This window comes from Carettochelys insculpta, chromosome 28 (assembly GCF_033958435.1).
Source record: "Carettochelys insculpta isolate YL-2023 chromosome 28, ASM3395843v1, whole genome shotgun sequence".
Lineage (NCBI taxonomy): Eukaryota > Metazoa > Chordata > Testudines > Carettochelyidae > Carettochelys > Carettochelys insculpta.
Window position 1 is genome coordinate 7,655,778 of NC_134164.1, and position 16,614 is coordinate 7,672,391.

The 16,614-nt window shown below is 57.0% G+C and overlaps 1 protein-coding gene across 6 annotated transcripts in view; it reads right to left on the minus strand.

The window, feature by feature from the left end:
* Positions 1 to 593: 593 nt before the first annotated feature.
* Positions 594 to 16,614, minus strand: part of UBTF (upstream binding transcription factor) — a 38,023-nt gene continuing 22,002 nt past the window's right edge. For 4 of the 6 annotated variants that reach the window (XM_074978902.1, XM_074978905.1, XM_074978906.1 and 1 more), the window contains 14 exons: positions 16,368 to 16,478; positions 15,928 to 16,061; positions 13,898 to 14,039; positions 12,549 to 12,590; positions 10,517 to 10,630; positions 10,034 to 10,189; positions 8,009 to 8,164; positions 5,593 to 5,703; positions 5,040 to 5,128; positions 4,021 to 4,210; positions 3,037 to 3,084; positions 2,451 to 2,519; positions 1,845 to 2,000; positions 594 to 1,474 (listed from right to left, as the gene is read on the minus strand). In XM_074978902.1, coding sequence (XP_074835003.1) covers positions 1,361 to 1,474; positions 1,845 to 2,000; positions 2,451 to 2,519; positions 3,037 to 3,084; positions 4,021 to 4,210; positions 5,040 to 5,128; positions 5,593 to 5,703; positions 8,009 to 8,164; positions 10,034 to 10,189; positions 10,517 to 10,630; positions 12,549 to 12,590; positions 13,898 to 14,039; positions 15,928 to 16,061; positions 16,368 to 16,478 — 1,632 coding nt within the window. In that variant the 3' untranslated portion in view covers positions 594 to 1,360. The remainder of the gene's footprint in view (positions 1,475 to 1,844; positions 2,001 to 2,450; positions 2,520 to 3,036; positions 3,085 to 4,020; positions 4,211 to 5,039; positions 5,129 to 5,592; positions 5,704 to 8,008; positions 8,165 to 10,033; positions 10,190 to 10,516; positions 10,631 to 12,548; positions 12,591 to 13,897; positions 14,040 to 15,927; positions 16,062 to 16,367; positions 16,479 to 16,614) is intronic. The other 2 variants (XM_074978908.1, XM_074978907.1) reach the window with 2 other exon arrangements.

Genomic DNA, 16,614 nt, shown 5'->3' on the forward strand with positions numbered 1-16,614 from the left:
CCATGTTTCACACCAGCATCAACTGGGTTCCCGTGGCAAGCACCATCCTACCTCGATTCCACCCAGAGCTCCTCTAGGCCCAGTTGATGCCTGTTGGGAAGCTTGTACCTTTTGTGTCCACTACCCCCTCCTCCCAAAAGTCTCCGCACCAACCTGATGTAGGCGCCGCTCGTTTGCCGTGGGCCGGGCGGGGGAACAGCCAAGCTGTGCAGCTTGCCAGGGATACAGATTTGGATTATAAAAAGCTGGATCTCTCTCACTTTACAAAAAAACAAAAAAAAAAAAACCAACAGCAACACAACAACCACTGACAACACAGATCATCTCTCCTGGCAGCCGACCCCCCTCTCCCCGTGCCCGCCCCCTCCCAGAGAAACAGCCAGCAAATGCCCCGTTCCAGTACAAGAATTGGTCACGTCATTGTATATATATAAAAAAAAAAAAATTCAATTCTGGGACCCATCTGCCAATGTCTTTGCCCAAATGCTGGTTGGAAACAAGAGATCAGCTACGTTTCCTGCCGGTGAGGCTAGGATCAGCTCCCCACTGGATACTCCACAACAGCCCCTTAACTCCCCACCCAGCGCCAGCCCCTCCCGCCCCCAGAACTGGGCAACATCTGTTTAACTCCCTCCCCCATCCCCAAACACACACACACACACACACAAAATTCGTCTCTTGTCGCCGGAGGGAAACGCCGCATGTTAAGTTCGTTCTGGGAGCTCCCAAGTGCAGTGGGAGTTTGCTCCCAGGAGCTCCAGCTGCAGCTTCCGATTGTACAAAACCACCCCGTCCTCCAGCTGCAAGGGCCAAGGGGAAGATCATCCCACCAGCTGAGTCCCGAGCCACTCGGCTCGCATGCCGGAATAAGGCTCCGCACTCTCTTGCTGGGTGTCGCTGGTTTTTCGTTGTCGGTTTAAAAAGGATCTGAAGGGGGTCGAGCAGGATGGAGAGTGGTATCGAGTCTGGAGGCGGCAGCTGGAATTGAAGGGCAAGGTGGGGGCAGCTGGGGGCCTTGGGGTGTGAAAATTCTCCACCGTCTCAAAAAAAAAAAAGAAAAAAAACCCCAAACCAAACAAAACAAAACAAAAACAAAAAACAACCCCGGATTGAGCACAAACTCTCTGAGGGGGAGAACAGAGAATCCCCCCCCTCCGAAAAAGCCTTTTATCAGCTGCCCCCCCCCACCCGACCCCATTAGTGTGAAATTCTTTAAGAGGGAGGGGGAAAAATTAGCCACAGTGATTTTTCCCATTGTCCTCCCTGTAACCATCAACCCAGAGCTCCAGCCGGGAGATTCCTGGTCAGGGTAGGGGGGAAATTACTGACAGTACAGCAAGAAGGTGGCGCTTTGGGCGTTTCAGTTGGAGTCCGAGTCGGAGGAATCCCCTGAGGAGGAGGAGGAACTGCTGCTGCCCTCGGAGTCGTTGTCTTCGTCCTCCTCGTCATCGTCATCCTCGTCGTCGTCCTCGTTCTGGGGCGGAAGGCAAACAAAGGGGGCTGAGTCGGGGTCGGGGTAGGGGGGACGGCTGGGGACCTGCAGGGTGGGGCTGAGCTGGGAACACAAGCAAATGTCTGGGCAAAGCCCAAATTTACCACCCGGGCCAAATTCGCTGGGGTTTCAGCCCCCCAAGACAAGGCCAGGCTCCCAAAAGAGCCCAGGGCACCATCAGAGGAGGAACGGCCTGTTGGCAGCCCCCGGGGGCTTTCCTGCCGCGAGTCACCCAGGAGACTCTGGCTTTCAGGGGCTGACTGAAGCGCGAGGCCGAGGCGGTTGCAGGGATAACCGATCTCACGGCAAGCAGGCTGCCGGTCGCGCAGAGGCGGGGCCAGCACCGCCTCACCTCATCCCCATCCTCGCTCTCCTCCTCGCTGCTCGACTCCGACGAGTCCCCCCCTTCCTCGGATGAGTCCCCGTTGTCATCGTCGTCATCATCATCGTCGTCATCCTCCTCCTCCTCGTCATCTTCATCGTCATCCTCCTCCTCCTCCTCGGACTCCTGGGGGGCGAGAGGGGTCCAGTGGGAGGATCTGGCCAGGCCTCGTGGCCCCCAGCCCTCCCTGGAATCCCCCCAAAGGCAGAGTGTCAGGCCCCTGGGCTAATGGCTTAGTGGCCCCAGTGCAACAGACCCAGGAATTACCCAGTGCCTCATGGGACATGTAGTGTGGGTGCCACTTGCTGCTACTCTCCTTTTGAACTACATTTCCCATGATGCACGGCCTTCCTGAGCCAAGCATACCATGGTCCATCCTGGGAGGTGTAGTCCTGCCAAGGTGGCACCTGAACAACAATTCCCAGAAAGCACCATAGTGTCATTTTTTTAAAAAAAAAAGTTTCGGTTGTTTGTTCTCCTTCTCCAAGCAGCTCTTGTTGTGACCCTGCCCACCCACGGCCTGTCCCACCCGGAGGCAAGAACACCCCAGAGATTCCCAGCACATAGGGTGCTTACCGACTTGATCTGCATGGTGGGCTTCATTTTGGGGTTCGGACCCCGCACCTTCCCCATGCTCTTACGCTTCTGCGGAGGGGAAGAAAAACAGTCAAGGGGGTAACTCCAGAGGCGCCTCCCAGGAAGTCAGAGGTTAAAGGACCCACAACCATCACCACCGCCCACAGAAAGACCTCAGCTGGAGCCCAGCTTACTCAGGTGCTGAAAACCACCTGGTTACTTCTAGTCCAAGTTCCGCCACTGCCCTGCTGGCTGACCTTGGGCAAGTTACTTCCCCCCCTTGGGAATTCTGTTGTCCCCCTTCCCTCCACTTTGTTCCGTGACTATTTGGACTGGAAGCAGTTTGGGGCAGCAGTGTCTCTTCCCAGGCCTAGGCAGCCCCTAAAAATAACAGCTCCCAAAGCACCAGTCAAGCTTCAAGTTGCTACGGGAACATAAACCACGACACTTATGTTCCCTCATCAAGGACGGCGTAAGGGGGCAAACGCCAGGTCTTCCCCCACCAGCGATCACTCTGAACAGCTGAGCGAGGCAGGCAGCCGGCCCGGAGCTCCCCCCTCCATGCCCCTGTTGGGGGGTTACTCACATTTGAGGTGTGCTCTTTGTAGGCAGCTCGCTCTTGGGGTGACAGGCTCTGCAGAGAGAGGAGATGAAAATATCCAGCCGGAGGAAGGCGACGGGGGGACAGGGCCCTGCGAGGCAGGGGGGTGCCCCGCTCCAGGAGGGGGCATGGGGCAGGGAGAAGTGGGTGGAAAGGGAAGGTCCTTATGCCCTGCAGTGCAACAGAACCACCCTCTGCCCAGAGGGGGATGTTCCTGAGCTCCCTAAGCTTGGAACGTACAGCAAGGAGTCGGGGGGAGAGAGTTACAGCTGGGGGTGGGGGCCTGGCCCTGTGGAGTCTCTCTCAGGTTCCCATTCGCGCTGAGAGAGAGGAAGCAGCTTATGTCAAAGGACTATATTGGTCGCTGCTACAGACACATGCCTAAGGGTTACCCCAAGGGGGTCTGGGGAACACCCCACCCACCCAGGCCCAGCTCCAACCCCACACCTCCCCAAGCCCCACCCCCACTCCACCCTGCCCTGCCTCTTCCCATCCCTCCTCCAGCCATTCTCCAAGCCCCGCCCCTTGCTCCACCCTGCCCTGCCTCTTCCCATCCCTCCTCCAGCCATTCTCCAAGCCCCGCCCCTTGCTCCACCCTGCCCTGCCTCTTCCCATCCCTCCTCCAGCCATTCTCCAAGCCCCGCCCCTTGCTCCACCCTGCCCTGCCTCTTCCCGTCCCTCCTCCAGCCATTCTCCAAGCCCCGCCCCTTGCTCCACCCTGCCCTGCCTCTTCCCATCCCTCCTCCAGCCATTCTCCAAGCCCCGCCCCTTGCTCCACCCTGCCCTGCCTCTTCCCATCCCAGCTCTGCCCTTGCCGCATTGCTCCCCTTCCCCAGGGTCACTGAAGGACAACAGGGCTGGGGTACCTCAAAGCTGTGCACCCTAGAACTGCTAGAACTGGACAACCCCAGGGGAGGTGGGGACACTGTGCATGGAGACAGAGCAGGTTGGCCTCCCACAGCTGCTCACCTTGAGCCAGATTTCCAGGTGCATCTTGTACTGCTTCTGCTGCTCTTCCGCCATCTTCTTGTAAAAGTCCTTCTGGCTCTGCGAGATGCGCTGCCAGCGGCTGCCAATCTCCACCATCCGCTCCTTCAGCGGCAGGTGGTTCAGCTCCCCATTGGACAACAGCTCCTGGGAGAACTTCTGGTAACCGTTCCTGGGGCGAGAGACAACAGGGTCACCAAGTGGCCAGCTCCCCCTGGCCCGCCCAGCGAGGGCCCGTCCCAACAGCATCATCAGTAACCATGGACTCAGCGCCTGTCGGTGTCTGATGCCTCTCTCACTATTCCTTTCCATCGTCCCCTGACCAGTGCGGAGTGGCTTAGTTTCTGTAGACTAGCTCCGCACCAACCTACTACATCATCCACCCATTCTCTGTGCAGTTTGCCTCTCCTGTTCGAACTGTCCATTATGCCGAATACCAGGGTCTTGATTTTTCGTCCGTCGTTCATTCTGCAAATATGCCCAAATAGTTGTAACTTCCGTTTTATAACCTTCTGCAGCAGGTTCTCTTTCGGCTGTATCTTCCTACAGAATTCAACCACAGCCAGGCAGAAAAGCCAGAGGCAGGAATAGGACCAGGACCTGGAGGGAACCCAGGAGTCCTGTCCTGCTGTTCTACTGCCCAGAATCTGCCCCCTGCCAGGGCAGGAATAGACCCCAGGGGCCCAAACTCCTATTCTGCTGCCCTAACCGTGAGCCCCCCCATTCTCTGCAGATCCAGGAACACAGCCCAGGACTTCCTGCCCTGAACTTCCCTGGGTGTAGCTATTGCATATCACTCCTCTCTCAGTTATCTGGCACTTGATGTTACCCCACAACACGCTACCAGGACCTGGTTCAACTCTCCCCTTCCAGTGTCTGAGCCCTAGCTCTGCCCTGGCCCGCTGTCCCACACATTGGCTGGACAACTGGCCTGGTTTCCACGTTGTCTGGTAGCACCCCTCGCCCCCCCAGCCACACCCTCCTCCTCCACTAATACTCACATGGGGGGTTTCTTCGGCTCTCCCTGGAATTTCATCTTCTTTGAGGCATTGGTGGAGCACGGGGGAGCCCTCATCTCACTCAGCTCCCTCTGCGGGGGCGGGCGGGGGGGGGAGAAGAAGAGGAAGACAGACAAGATAAGGCCCAGCACTGCCTGTCCCCCACAACCCCTCCATTGGAAACTTAAGGCTACACAGGGGTGGCTGGATCCAGCCATTGGGGTGATCCCCACCTGAAATATGGGAGCCACCTGCCCTGTCCAAGGACGCAGAATCTCAGAGGTGGGGTAACAGCCCCAGGGGAACACCCTCGCCCCGTCCCGAGCCCTGGCCACAGACCAGAATCTCTAACCCTCTGCCACAGCCTGGGGAACAATCCAACCCAGGCCAAGAGCAGCAGAGGCGGGAGACCAGGAAGTGGATGCCAGCTGCTGGCGTGAGCCCCCAGCCTGGGGAGAGGACGACCCACCCACTCCCCAGCTGACAGCAAGGAGATTCCCTCCCCTTGCCGAGGGGATGCAGCTCGGGCTGGAGGGCCAAGCCCCCGGGGACCCACCTCGTATCGCTTCTGATCCTCCGCCGCCTTCTTTATCCACATCAGCTTCTCCTTCTTCTCCATGTTGTTCCAAGTGGCCTCCATGGCCTTCAGCGCCTTGCCCCGGTCGTTCTGCGGCACAGGGAGAGACAGCGAGGCACAGGTTACGCCTCCGAGGCACAGACGCGAGCACCCCCAGCTGCACGGTCCTAGTCTCCACTCTGCCACCAAGCGGGAGCACGTCTCTCCCTGCCCCCAACCCCGCCATGTGGGGCTGTCCAGCCAAGCCCCAGTGAGCCCAGCTGACGCAGGGTACGTCTATGCTACAAACCGAGGCTCATTTATTTAGCTCAGCTTTCTGCTCTGCTTTAACAAAAGGCAAGTTTGCACGTCCCCACAAGGGGGCCGTGGTCGAGGTGATGTGCTCCTGCAGCAGACTGGAATTCTGGGCTGGGGTCCCACGGCTGCCTGGGATGAGAACACTGTCGGGGTGCTGTCATCAGCATCCCACCTCTGTGGCTCAGAACCAGCCTTGCCCTGAGGGCTAAGCTCCTTTGTCCTCCCATGGCATTGCTGTGTGTCCTGGCGCAGCCTTGTCCACCATGCCACTGTTCAGGTGCCACCCAGCTGATCAGCAGAGCACTCAGGAGGCAGCATGTGTGTCTACTGGTGGTGCACATGCCTTGGCGCACACAACAAAATTTATTCCGCCATCATGCAATTTCAACCAAGATATCAGAGTTTCTTTTGCTTGTTCAGAGGTCTGCCCCCAGACTCTCCCACCCCCGCCAATGGGATCTACTGTCTCCTACACGCCTCATGGGATGTGCGTGACCCTGGCCAAGTGCGCTGAGTGGGGCTGGTGAGCTCTCCAGGATGCTCCAACAGCAAATGCGCACCCCAAAGGTGCCCAGGCTTTTCCTGCTCCCCGGCTAACGAGCGCTGAGGTGTTGGCACTGGAGCGCACTCAGGCTGGGTCAACACAACAGCGTCTTTCAGAAGTAACCCGTTTTCAGGTTCAAACATCGAAAGAAGTTATTTCTGAAACGAGCATTCACGCTGCAAGAATGAGAAGTCCTGTGGCACCTGACGGACTAACAGATTTACTGGAGCAGAAGCTTTTGTGGGCAGAGACCCACGAACACCAATGTGCCGATAAATCCAGAGATGTGCAACCGATACAGTGAGAAGAATCGTTTTTTCAAATTCAGTTACCAAATCCATACTGCAAGAGCCGCAATGCACAGGAACAGGAGATGGTCCCTAGTAAATAACGTCACGCCGTACTTTTGTCGCCCCGATTTTACGAACAGCGCACACACAATGATGTGTGCTAGTTAGAAAGTTAAGTTACCCCCAACTCCAGGCTTACCCCTTTCAGCCCCAGACCTGCCCCACATCCCCAGGATTTACCTGCCTGCGACACAAGCTCTGTGTGCTGCTCCTCCGTGGTCGCCTCCTCCCCCAAGCCACCTCCTTCTCAGCATGGCTCAGGCAGGGCAGGCCTGTCCACCCTCCCCTCCAGCTCTCCTTCCCCCGTGTGCAGCACACATGCGACTCCCCTCCCTCTGCAGTCCTGGAAGCTCCCACCTCTCCGCAGCAACACTCAGAGCCACAAATGGCTCCTTAAAGAGCCGCATGTGGCTCCAGAGCCGCAGGCTGCTGACCCCTGTGTTAGTCTACTAGGTAAAGCATAAGGTGCTACATCAGGTAAGTCTATAAGGTGCCACAGGACTTCTTGTTGTTTTTACAGACACCGACTAACACGGCTCCCCCTCTGATACTTGTCACACTGCAAGAGCATTTCAAAATGGAGAGCGCCCACCAGAAAGCCCAATTTTGAAAAAAGAGCAATGACAGGCTGGCCATTTAAGTCATATTTACCTCTGCCTAGGATGCATGGAGTCAAGTTTGAAATTGAAAGGGGGGGGCAAAGGTCATTCATTTTTGTGGCATTACTATTTCAGGTTAAATGCTCAGTTATCCCAGAGTCACAGGCTTTGCAGGGTGGCCACAAGGGGCTTTGGCGGGTTTTCTTTGGGGAAAAACAGAGTTTTCTGCATCAAAACAGTACAGACAAGCCCTAGGTGACCACGTGGAGGCCAGTAACTCTGAATTGTAATACATGGAGTTTACCCAGCCCTTAACTGGAGGCATGAAGGTCACTTCAGCACCCACACCGCTCATTCAGATGGGGCACAGGGGTGGACTGGGCTGGGTAGACACAGACATTACAGATCTGACCTGCTGAATGCCTCATTCCAACCTCTCCCTCCTTTGCTGCTGAGTTCCCCGAGATGCTGCTTCTCTGCCCAGTGCACGCCCCTCCCAGAGCCAGCAGGATGATCGGGGCAACCCTGGTCCTCCCCCGGCAGGGAATATGGGCGTGGCAGGGGGGCGTGTCTCTACCTCCCTCTCCAGCCCCGCCCCCACGCACCTTGAAGCGAGCCAGGTAGTCACCGATGACGCTCTGCTGCCAGATCTCTTCGGCCGTCTTGGGCGACTCGGGCAGCTTGGCGCGCTCGTCCTTGTCCGAGCCTTGCTTCTTCTCCGACTGCGCCTTCATGGCTGCCTCCCGGGCTTTGTACTTGGCCTGTGCAGACATGCGCCAGGGGGTGTTTAAGGCCCAGGTCACTCCAATGCAGCTTCCCAGCCTCGTTCCCCTCAGCAAACACTTCAGCCTCTCCTGCACTGGCCCTTAGCTATACAGTAACCTGGGCACACGTGAGCTGGGCCTCCAGCAGCGCCCACCCCCACACCCCGCCGCCACCAGAGAGGAGAAGCAGAGCAGCTACTGACTACCCCACAGCACTTGAATTATTTGACTGGCCGGGGGCTTCCTGGGACTTGTGTGCCAGCTCTACCCGTTGGCAGGGCAGCTCAGGAACAGCCAGGGCGACAGCTGCAGCCTGCTCGGGACAGGCAGAGGAGGATGTTGTAACGCCATGGAAGGGTGCGGGTGTCGAAAAGCTCAACAGGTCACTGCCCCCTTTCCTCCTCTCCCTACTGCTGGGCAAGGCACCCAGGCACAGGCCCCAAGGGCCGAGTCCACAGCGGGACACTGGTGCAAAGAAACCCAACGGGATTCTGGGCTGCACTAACAGGGGTGTGGTGAGCAAGACACGACTAGCGGCTCTTCAGCTCTACTCTGCGCTGCCTGGGCCTCAGCGGGAGCATTGTGTCTGGTTTGGGGCACCACATTCCAGGAGGGATGTGGAGAAATTGGAGATGGTCCAGAGAAGAGTGAGAAGAATGATGAACGGTCGAGAGAACGTGAGCAGTGAAGGAGGGCCGAAAGAACGGGGCTTGTTTAGTTTAGAGAAGAGAAGGCTGAGAGGGGACATGACAGCGGTTTTCAAGTACCTAAAAGAGGGTTGCAAGGAGGAGGGAGAAAAATTGTTCTCCTTGGCCTCTGAGGACAGGACAAGGAGCAACGGGCTTAAACTGCAGCAGGGAGGTGTAGGTCGGACATTAGGAGAAGCGTCCTGTCAGGGTGGTCAAACACTGGAATAAATTGCCTGGGGAGGTTGTGGAATCTCCATCACTGGAGATATTTAAGAGCAGGTGAGACAGACACCTATCGGGGATGGTCTAGAGACGGTGCCTGGCCCTGCTGTGAGGGCAGGGGGCTGAACTCAATGACCTCTCGAGGTCCCTTCCAGTTCTATAATCCTTAGGCCCAAGGCCACACATAGCCTCCAGATAGTCGGCACAGAGCAGTAAGTCCTCAGCTTCTTACCTCGCACCCCCCTTTGACCTGCTCCTCCATCCTACCAGGGGTGGGAGCAGAGCCACAGCTCTGGGAAGGGGGACGTAGGCAGGGGGAAGGGGCCAAGGCTGCGGCTACAGCTGGGGGCAGGTGTAGGACAGAAAGTGGCACTCGGGGGGCCCAGCTGCACCCCCCCAAGAGGTGTGCCCCAGTTTGGGGACCTCTGGCATGCAGAAAAAACAGCTCAAGTAACACACAGCCCCCATCACCCCCCTCCCCCCCACAAAACCTTCCAGCCAAAGCATAACTTCCCCCACACCCACCCTTGGCTGCAAGCTAATCCCACTGGGGGGGCCTCCCCTCCCCGCCTGCCAGGCTTTCAAATCCAGGCTCAAGACCTCTCCAGGTGTCATCCCAGCACGTTCTAGTCTATTTGAGCTGCTTGTTGAATTCTGCATGGAATCACAGGTGCTACGGAGAGATGCCAGGGCCCCAGCGCCCAGGAGGAGAGCCACTTCGGGGACCCATTCGTCTGTGGCACGCTCCAGCACCCCCCGTTGGAACCGGGAGGAGAAAATCACAGCAGCCTACAGCCAGGTAGGGAGTGAGCAGTGACTGAACAGCTGGCGCCCCACAGAGGGGATGGATGCGACCGGCAGCCTCTGGGGCTCTGCCTCGAGAGAGGGGCAAATTGGCTCGAGGTGCCGTTTGGTCAAAGGAAGTGCTTCATGAGCGTGTCATCGATTCAACAACCTTTTTCTTCTCTGAAAGGTCATTCCACATGCGCGCCAGCAGCCGGGTCAGCTCGCTCTCGGAAAGCTCTGGTCGCTCCTCCTGCAGCTGCTTTCGCTTCTCCTCCGAGAAGATAAACATGGCAGAAATGGGCCGTTTGGGTTTCTCAGAACCTGCCTGTTGAAGAGCACAAAGGGACTTGGTGTGGAGTCGAGGTTAAAAATGATAGAGAAAATGGAAAAAAACAAGAAAAACAAAAAGGGCACCAAAAAACCACCGCAGCAGCTTCACCTAGTTACAGAAGAGCCCCAAAAAATCCGATTTGCTTTATGGTCTTTATTTTGTTGTTTGTTTGAGTTTTTTTTCCCCTGCTGGCTCAGCGGCCACCACCAAGAAGTCTTGAAGCTGGTTTAGAAGTAACTGGCTTGGCTCCTCTATTCTCACGACATGCACACGCACCCCCTGCACTGACACTGCAGCCAGCTTGCACCCAAGCACCCTCACCTTGCCGGTGTCCGGGGATGACTTTTTGGAGGCCGGGCTGGTGGCGCCTTTTTTATTCACACCCAGCATCTTCTCTTCCCCCAGCACCCTCTGCTGCTCCTCCTCGGGCAGGCTCTGTGTTCCGAGCAAAGAGAGAATTCCTAAGCACTACGGACAGTCCAGCAAAAAGGCAACAGGATCATAACAAAGCTGTTGCTTCGGTCTCACTAAGGCCTTCCATGGCAGGAGCTCAAACCACATGAGTCTCGGGTTCTCCTGCTCCCAAATCTGCTAACTAGAGAACCGTCATTAGCTGTACGGGGTCTATGACACAGTGGAGACACTTCCAGTCACATCCACTAGAGGGCAATAGTGCACACCATTCATTACAGTGTTATAAACCCATTTTAGGGAAGGGGAAAACAGCGATACAGAGTGGAAGTGACTGGCCCAAGGACACCCAGTGAATCTGTGGCACCGATCCCAGGATTCCAGATTCTCAGGCCTGTGACCAAGCCACTAGATCATGCCTCCCTTTATGATGCCAGGGACAGAGGAGAAAAGGACGTCCCCACCTGAAATGTTTAATGCTCTATGCCCCATTTTCCAAACGCGCTGACACCTTCCTAGAGCACTGCTACCGAGCGTGCCCGGAGAGGGGATTACAACACCAGCTGACAAAATGGACTCTCCAAAGACAGCTAAATGAGCACCCCAACCGACCCCTGTAAAAGGAACGTCACACCCGCAGCAGGGGCGGGAACAGATCTGTTGGGATTTTCACCCTTGGCTGCTGCAAACAAAAGCTCTAATGACACCATCCAGACACAACACAGGGGCCAGCAGCTTGCAGATGCTTTGGAAAAAAAAGCACCTCGAGTCACACAAGGTCCTGCTCTGACCGCCCCAGCCCAGCTAACGGCTGAGACCCTGGGCTGCGAAGATGGTGGAAACGGGGTGGAGGGGATATCTCTCTCCCTCTCTCTCATGCTCACGCCCACACACTCGCTCACTGCTCACAGCCAAGTACACTAGCGCAGCTCCCTGAGGGGTACTAGCGTGCCACCAAGTACGAGACAGAGCACGTCAGAGTGGGAAACAAATGGGCATCCCTAACACCAGAGGCAGAAAAAGTACCCGAAGTCACTTGAGTAGAAGTGCAGCTTGTGTGTGTCTGTACTTAAGTACGAGTCACTGGTGTCCCTCTGGAAAACTACTTAAGTATACACACACAGCATTTTTACTCTAGTAGCTTTCTGGGTACATTTCCCACCTACCCTTTGCATCCAGTGTCAGGTGTACATCTCTGTTCTACCTCCTCCGACACAAGCACAAGGCAGCCAGAACGTTCACCAGAACAAAGCCCCACACAAATATCCCCTACACTGCCCGCCCCTTGCTCCCTCTGGGGAGCAGAGAAGAGACAGAACAGACCACACCTGAAGGCAGCTCATCCAGTTGCTTGATGCATGACTAGAAAGCGCCAAGATTCTGCAGGTGGGAAAAAACCCAGTCTATAATGAACCAGACTTCTGATTTACATCTGCCCCGTGAAAGATAATCCTGGGCAACGTTCCCACTCATGTGTTCTATCCACATGTGGAATAAATTTTGCGATGTGCGCCGAGAGATGCGCACCACCCACAGAAACACATGCTGCTGGATGAGAGTGGCTATGGGCCCTCAGAACTGGACAGCATTTGACTCTCCCCTAGGAGGCCACCTAAGTGCACACTGGTCACGGGGGAATTCTGCGACTGTCACATTTGGAGCCTTAGGAAAATACCAGAACTCTCCCTGGACCAGGAAGGAGACAGCTGGACCTGCAGCTGGGAAATGCAGGGATACCTTGTGCCAGGCATGCCCCTTCAGCTGGACGCACACTGAAAAATGGGATCTTCCCTCCTCCCTCCCCCCTGCAACACAGTCAGTTGCCCACGCAAAACGGAAGAGATGAGCAGGGTAAGGACAGACCAAGGGAAGGCTGGCTGCCCCCCCACCCCCCCCGGCGGGAGCGAGCTGAGCCGCCCACCCACCCCTGAGCCATACCCACCTCTAGAAAGCGAAGGAGTTCGATTTCGTAATCTTTCTTTTTCTGGGGGAAAAAGCAGCGGGGGGGGGGGCGGGGAAGAGAGAGAGAGAGAGAGATGGTTACTAAGAGACATCACCCCCATCCCCACGCACCAATCTCACGCCCATCAAAACCACAGGGACCTCTGCATTGGCTGCCAGCAAACACCATTCCCTCAGTGGGAGCTTCTGGCATCAACCTCGCCCCCAGTCAGTGCTCTGGGCTTCTAATTCCAGCTCCCCACTGGAGGATCTCTAAGCGCTGCACAGCCTCTAGCCATCCCTTGCTTCATCGGCGGCTGAGAGAAGGCATGGGACTTTCCCGGCACTGGGGGCAGAACTCAGGCATCTGGTGCCTCTCCTTGTGGTTTAATTTCTTCAGACAGGTTCTGTGGAAGAGGTGGGTGGTGGGCTCGATCCCAGAGCCGTGTCTTAACGCCGCCCCTCAAACTACCAAGGCAGCTGCAAAACCCAGCTGCTACACAGAACCATAGACTCTTGGGGCTGGAAGGGACCTCGGGAGGTCATCGAGTCCAGCCCCCTGCCTACAGCAGGATCAACCCAACTAAATCGGCCCAGCCGGGGCTTTGTCAAGCCAGGACTTCAAAATCTCCAGGGATGGCAATTCCACCACCTCTCTGGGTAACACATTCCAGTGCTTCACCACCCTCCTGGGGAAAGAATTCTTCCTAAATTCCACCCTAGACTTCCCCCACTGCAACTTAAGACCATTGCTCCTTGTTCTGCCATCCGTCACTACTGAGACCAGCCTCTCTCCGTGCTCTTCAGAGGCCCCTTCAGGAAGCTGAAGGCTGCTCTCAAATCACCCCTCACTCGTCTCTTCTGCAAACTACATAAGACCAAAGTCCCCCAGCTGCTCCCCGTAGGTCATGTGCTCCAGGCCCTTAATCATTTTGGTTGCCCTCTGCCAGATCCTCTCCAATGCATCCACATCCTCTCTATACTGGGGGACCCAGAACCGGACGTGATACTCCAGAGGTGGCTTTACCAGTGCTGAATAAAGAAAGGGGAATACTAATTTCTCTAGATCTGCTGGAAATGCTCCTCCTAAGGCTCCCCAATATGGCCCTAGCCTTCTTGGCTACAAGGGCGCACTGTTGACTCATATCCAGCCACTCATCCACTGTAATCCCCAGCTCCTTTTCTGCTGCACTGCGAGTTGGCCAGTCGGTCCCCAGCCTGTAACAGTGCTTGGGATTCTTCCAGCCCAAGTGCAGGACTCTAGCTGTTTCTAGCTGTTCTTGCCTCCTCCCGCCTCTTCCCTGCCCCAAACCCGGCTTCACTGAGGGCCAGGCCCCTGGGGTTGCCCACCTGGTCACACTTTTTGTGGTACGCATCCTTCTCCTTCTGGGAAAGCAGCTTCCACTGCTGGCTGCACAGCACCATCCGCTCCGTGCTGGGGACATCCTTCATGTTGGCCATCAGCTCCGCACAGTACAGAGAGTAGCTATTCCTGTGAAGCAATGACGGCTGTGGGAGCGCATCACTTCTCCCCGGCCTCCAATGAGGGTCCTGCCCGCACTCGGCCATGTAAAACTCCCCCAGCCCCGGCACTGTGTCACCTGGGACCAGCCTGTTTCCTCCGCTTCCCCTTCTGTCCCCCACCGCCCTGCAGCCTTGCTGGGCCTGGGCAGCAACTGCCACGTTCAACCCCAGAGGAGGCCGCATTTCAGCCATGCGGTGCAGGGGCTGCACTTGATCACGAGAAGGAATTTACCACTACGTTACCAAAGAGCCACAGTAAGAGGTCAGCAGCCCCCACCATCTCCTGCGGCTCAGCGCTTCCCCCTCCCTCCCTGTGCCTCCGCCCTGCTGCGACCAGCTGTGTCACAGCTTGCAGGCGGCTCTAGAGAAGGAGGGAGGAGAGGGTGTGGCAGGCTCGGGGGGGCAGGGAGGGGCGGGAACTGGGGAATTTCAGGATCCTCGAGATGCCACCAATCCCCTGCCCTCACGACAAGACCCACCACCACCTAGCCCTGTGGTGTCCACCTAGCTCTGACGCTGTCGAGAACGTCATCTGGCAAATATTTACTGCTCAAGCCAACGAGCCACCCAGCCAACCAAAGAGCCATGTGCAGCTCGTGCTTAGTGTTCTGGATCTAGACCGACCAGGGGTGGAGTGGGGACAGAGCTGGGGCGAGCAGCGAGCACCCTCAGCACGTTGGAAAGTTGGTGCCGGTAGCTCCAGCCCCAGAGTTGGCCCCGATGCAAGGGACGTATTAACTTCTGAAGGGCCACGTGTGGCTCCGGAGCCACAGGCTGGCTCCCCCCGTGTAATGCAAAGGGAAGGGAAGCAGCTCCTGGGTCTAATCCCAACTGGATCAGCCAGCGCGTCAACTCACTTGCAGGGAAGCCAGCAGTTCTTAGACCAGATGAAGACCCTGGCCCCACAGGCTCACACCCAGAATCAGCCACCTGATTACTCAGAATCCAAGGGTGTGTCTACACTAGGGCTATTACATCACATCTGTGCCGCTGTACTGCAGCAGCATAGACCCATCCTGCCTGATTCTCCGTCCACTCCAGCTAATAATCCACCGGGCCGAGCAGCAGCAGCTAGGTCGATGGAAGAAGACCTGTATCTGCGCCAGCGGTCAGGTCAGCCTAACTGTGGTGCCTGGGGTGCGATTTATTTTCACACCCCTGAGCGGGAGTTAGGTCAATCAAAGGGAGAAATACAGAGCCAGGCTGAGCTCTCACCCCCAAACCTCACAGTTGCGAAGAAATAAACTGTGTCCCGAGCACAACATTGGTCTGCGTCTGCAGAGAGCCTGGAACAACAGCTCCGCGGAGGAGCTCAATGGGGCGTTAACGCCAACGCGACGTCTACACTAGGCAAAGTGAGACAACCACTGATACGCGATTCTAGCTATGGTAACTGGGTAGCTACAAATCGACCCCTCTGGGCTCGGCTTACTTGCCTGTCCATACTGTCATATCGCACAAGGAACACAAGGGTCAACTGCGACCCCCAAGAGGTTGATTTCACGTGTCCAGACTCAACGCGCAAAATCGAACCCCAGACGATCGACTCACAGCGGGTTCATCGTCTGGGATCTGGGGGTAGCAGAAGACAGCCTGGGGGGCGGTCCTGACTGTCCTCCCCCACACATTTATGCCCGGCTCTCAGAATAAGGCGGGCACGGTGGGGCTAGGCAGGAAAGGTGGTGCGGTGGGGCTGATGCCAGGAGGTGTCATGCTGTGCCGCCAGCCCCCAGTTGCCTTCCTCCAGCCACGCTTTCCCTGGACCCACACGAGGAAGGGCTGGAAAGCCCCACGGCTCCCCCCTCCCCAAGCCTCAAGAGAATGCAGCGTCTGCCCCCAAAGGGCCAAGCACTTACGGAGGCGGCTTGGTGGGTCGCCCGTCGAACTTGTCCTTGAGCTGCCTTTCTGCCTTGGTAAGGGTGGAGCGTGTGATGCCCTCCTCGCTCAGGTTCATCTCCGGGTGCTTCTGGATGTAATCCCGCATGATCTCCTGCAGAAGAAGGGGCAAAGCAGCCGGCGGGTTAAGAGGGCCGAGCCAATGCAGGCTAGTGCAGGACGGGGAGGAGAGAAGCCAGTTACCTCCCTATGTCCCCTATCGAGAGGCTCTGCGCTACCTAGGCTGTGGGCTAGTCCCATAATGAGTGGAAGGAGAAGGGCCTGCGTCCCTCAGCAGCGACTCCTCTAGCTGGCTACAGACAGGGGCCGGCCGGCTCCCAGGACGCCCCTCGGCTGGTGGCCTGGAGGTGGCATCTGCCGAGCCGGGGAGAAGATGCAGGGGAACTGGTGGCTTCCCTACCTCGTACTCCTTTCGCTGTTCCAGGGCCTTATGAATCCATTTCAGCCTCTTTTTGTCGGAGAGTTGAGACCACTGCTTGCCCAGCGCGTCCTTCACCTCCTTCGTGGTGGCCTGAAAACCCAAAGCCAGAGGTGAGGGCACAGAGGGAAACCTCTCCCCCGGCAGGGATGGCAGGGCCACGAGCAGAGCTCGCGGGGCTGTGGGCGGGCAGGCGCCTTTGCGCCGGGGTTCTTCCTGCTCTGGGTCA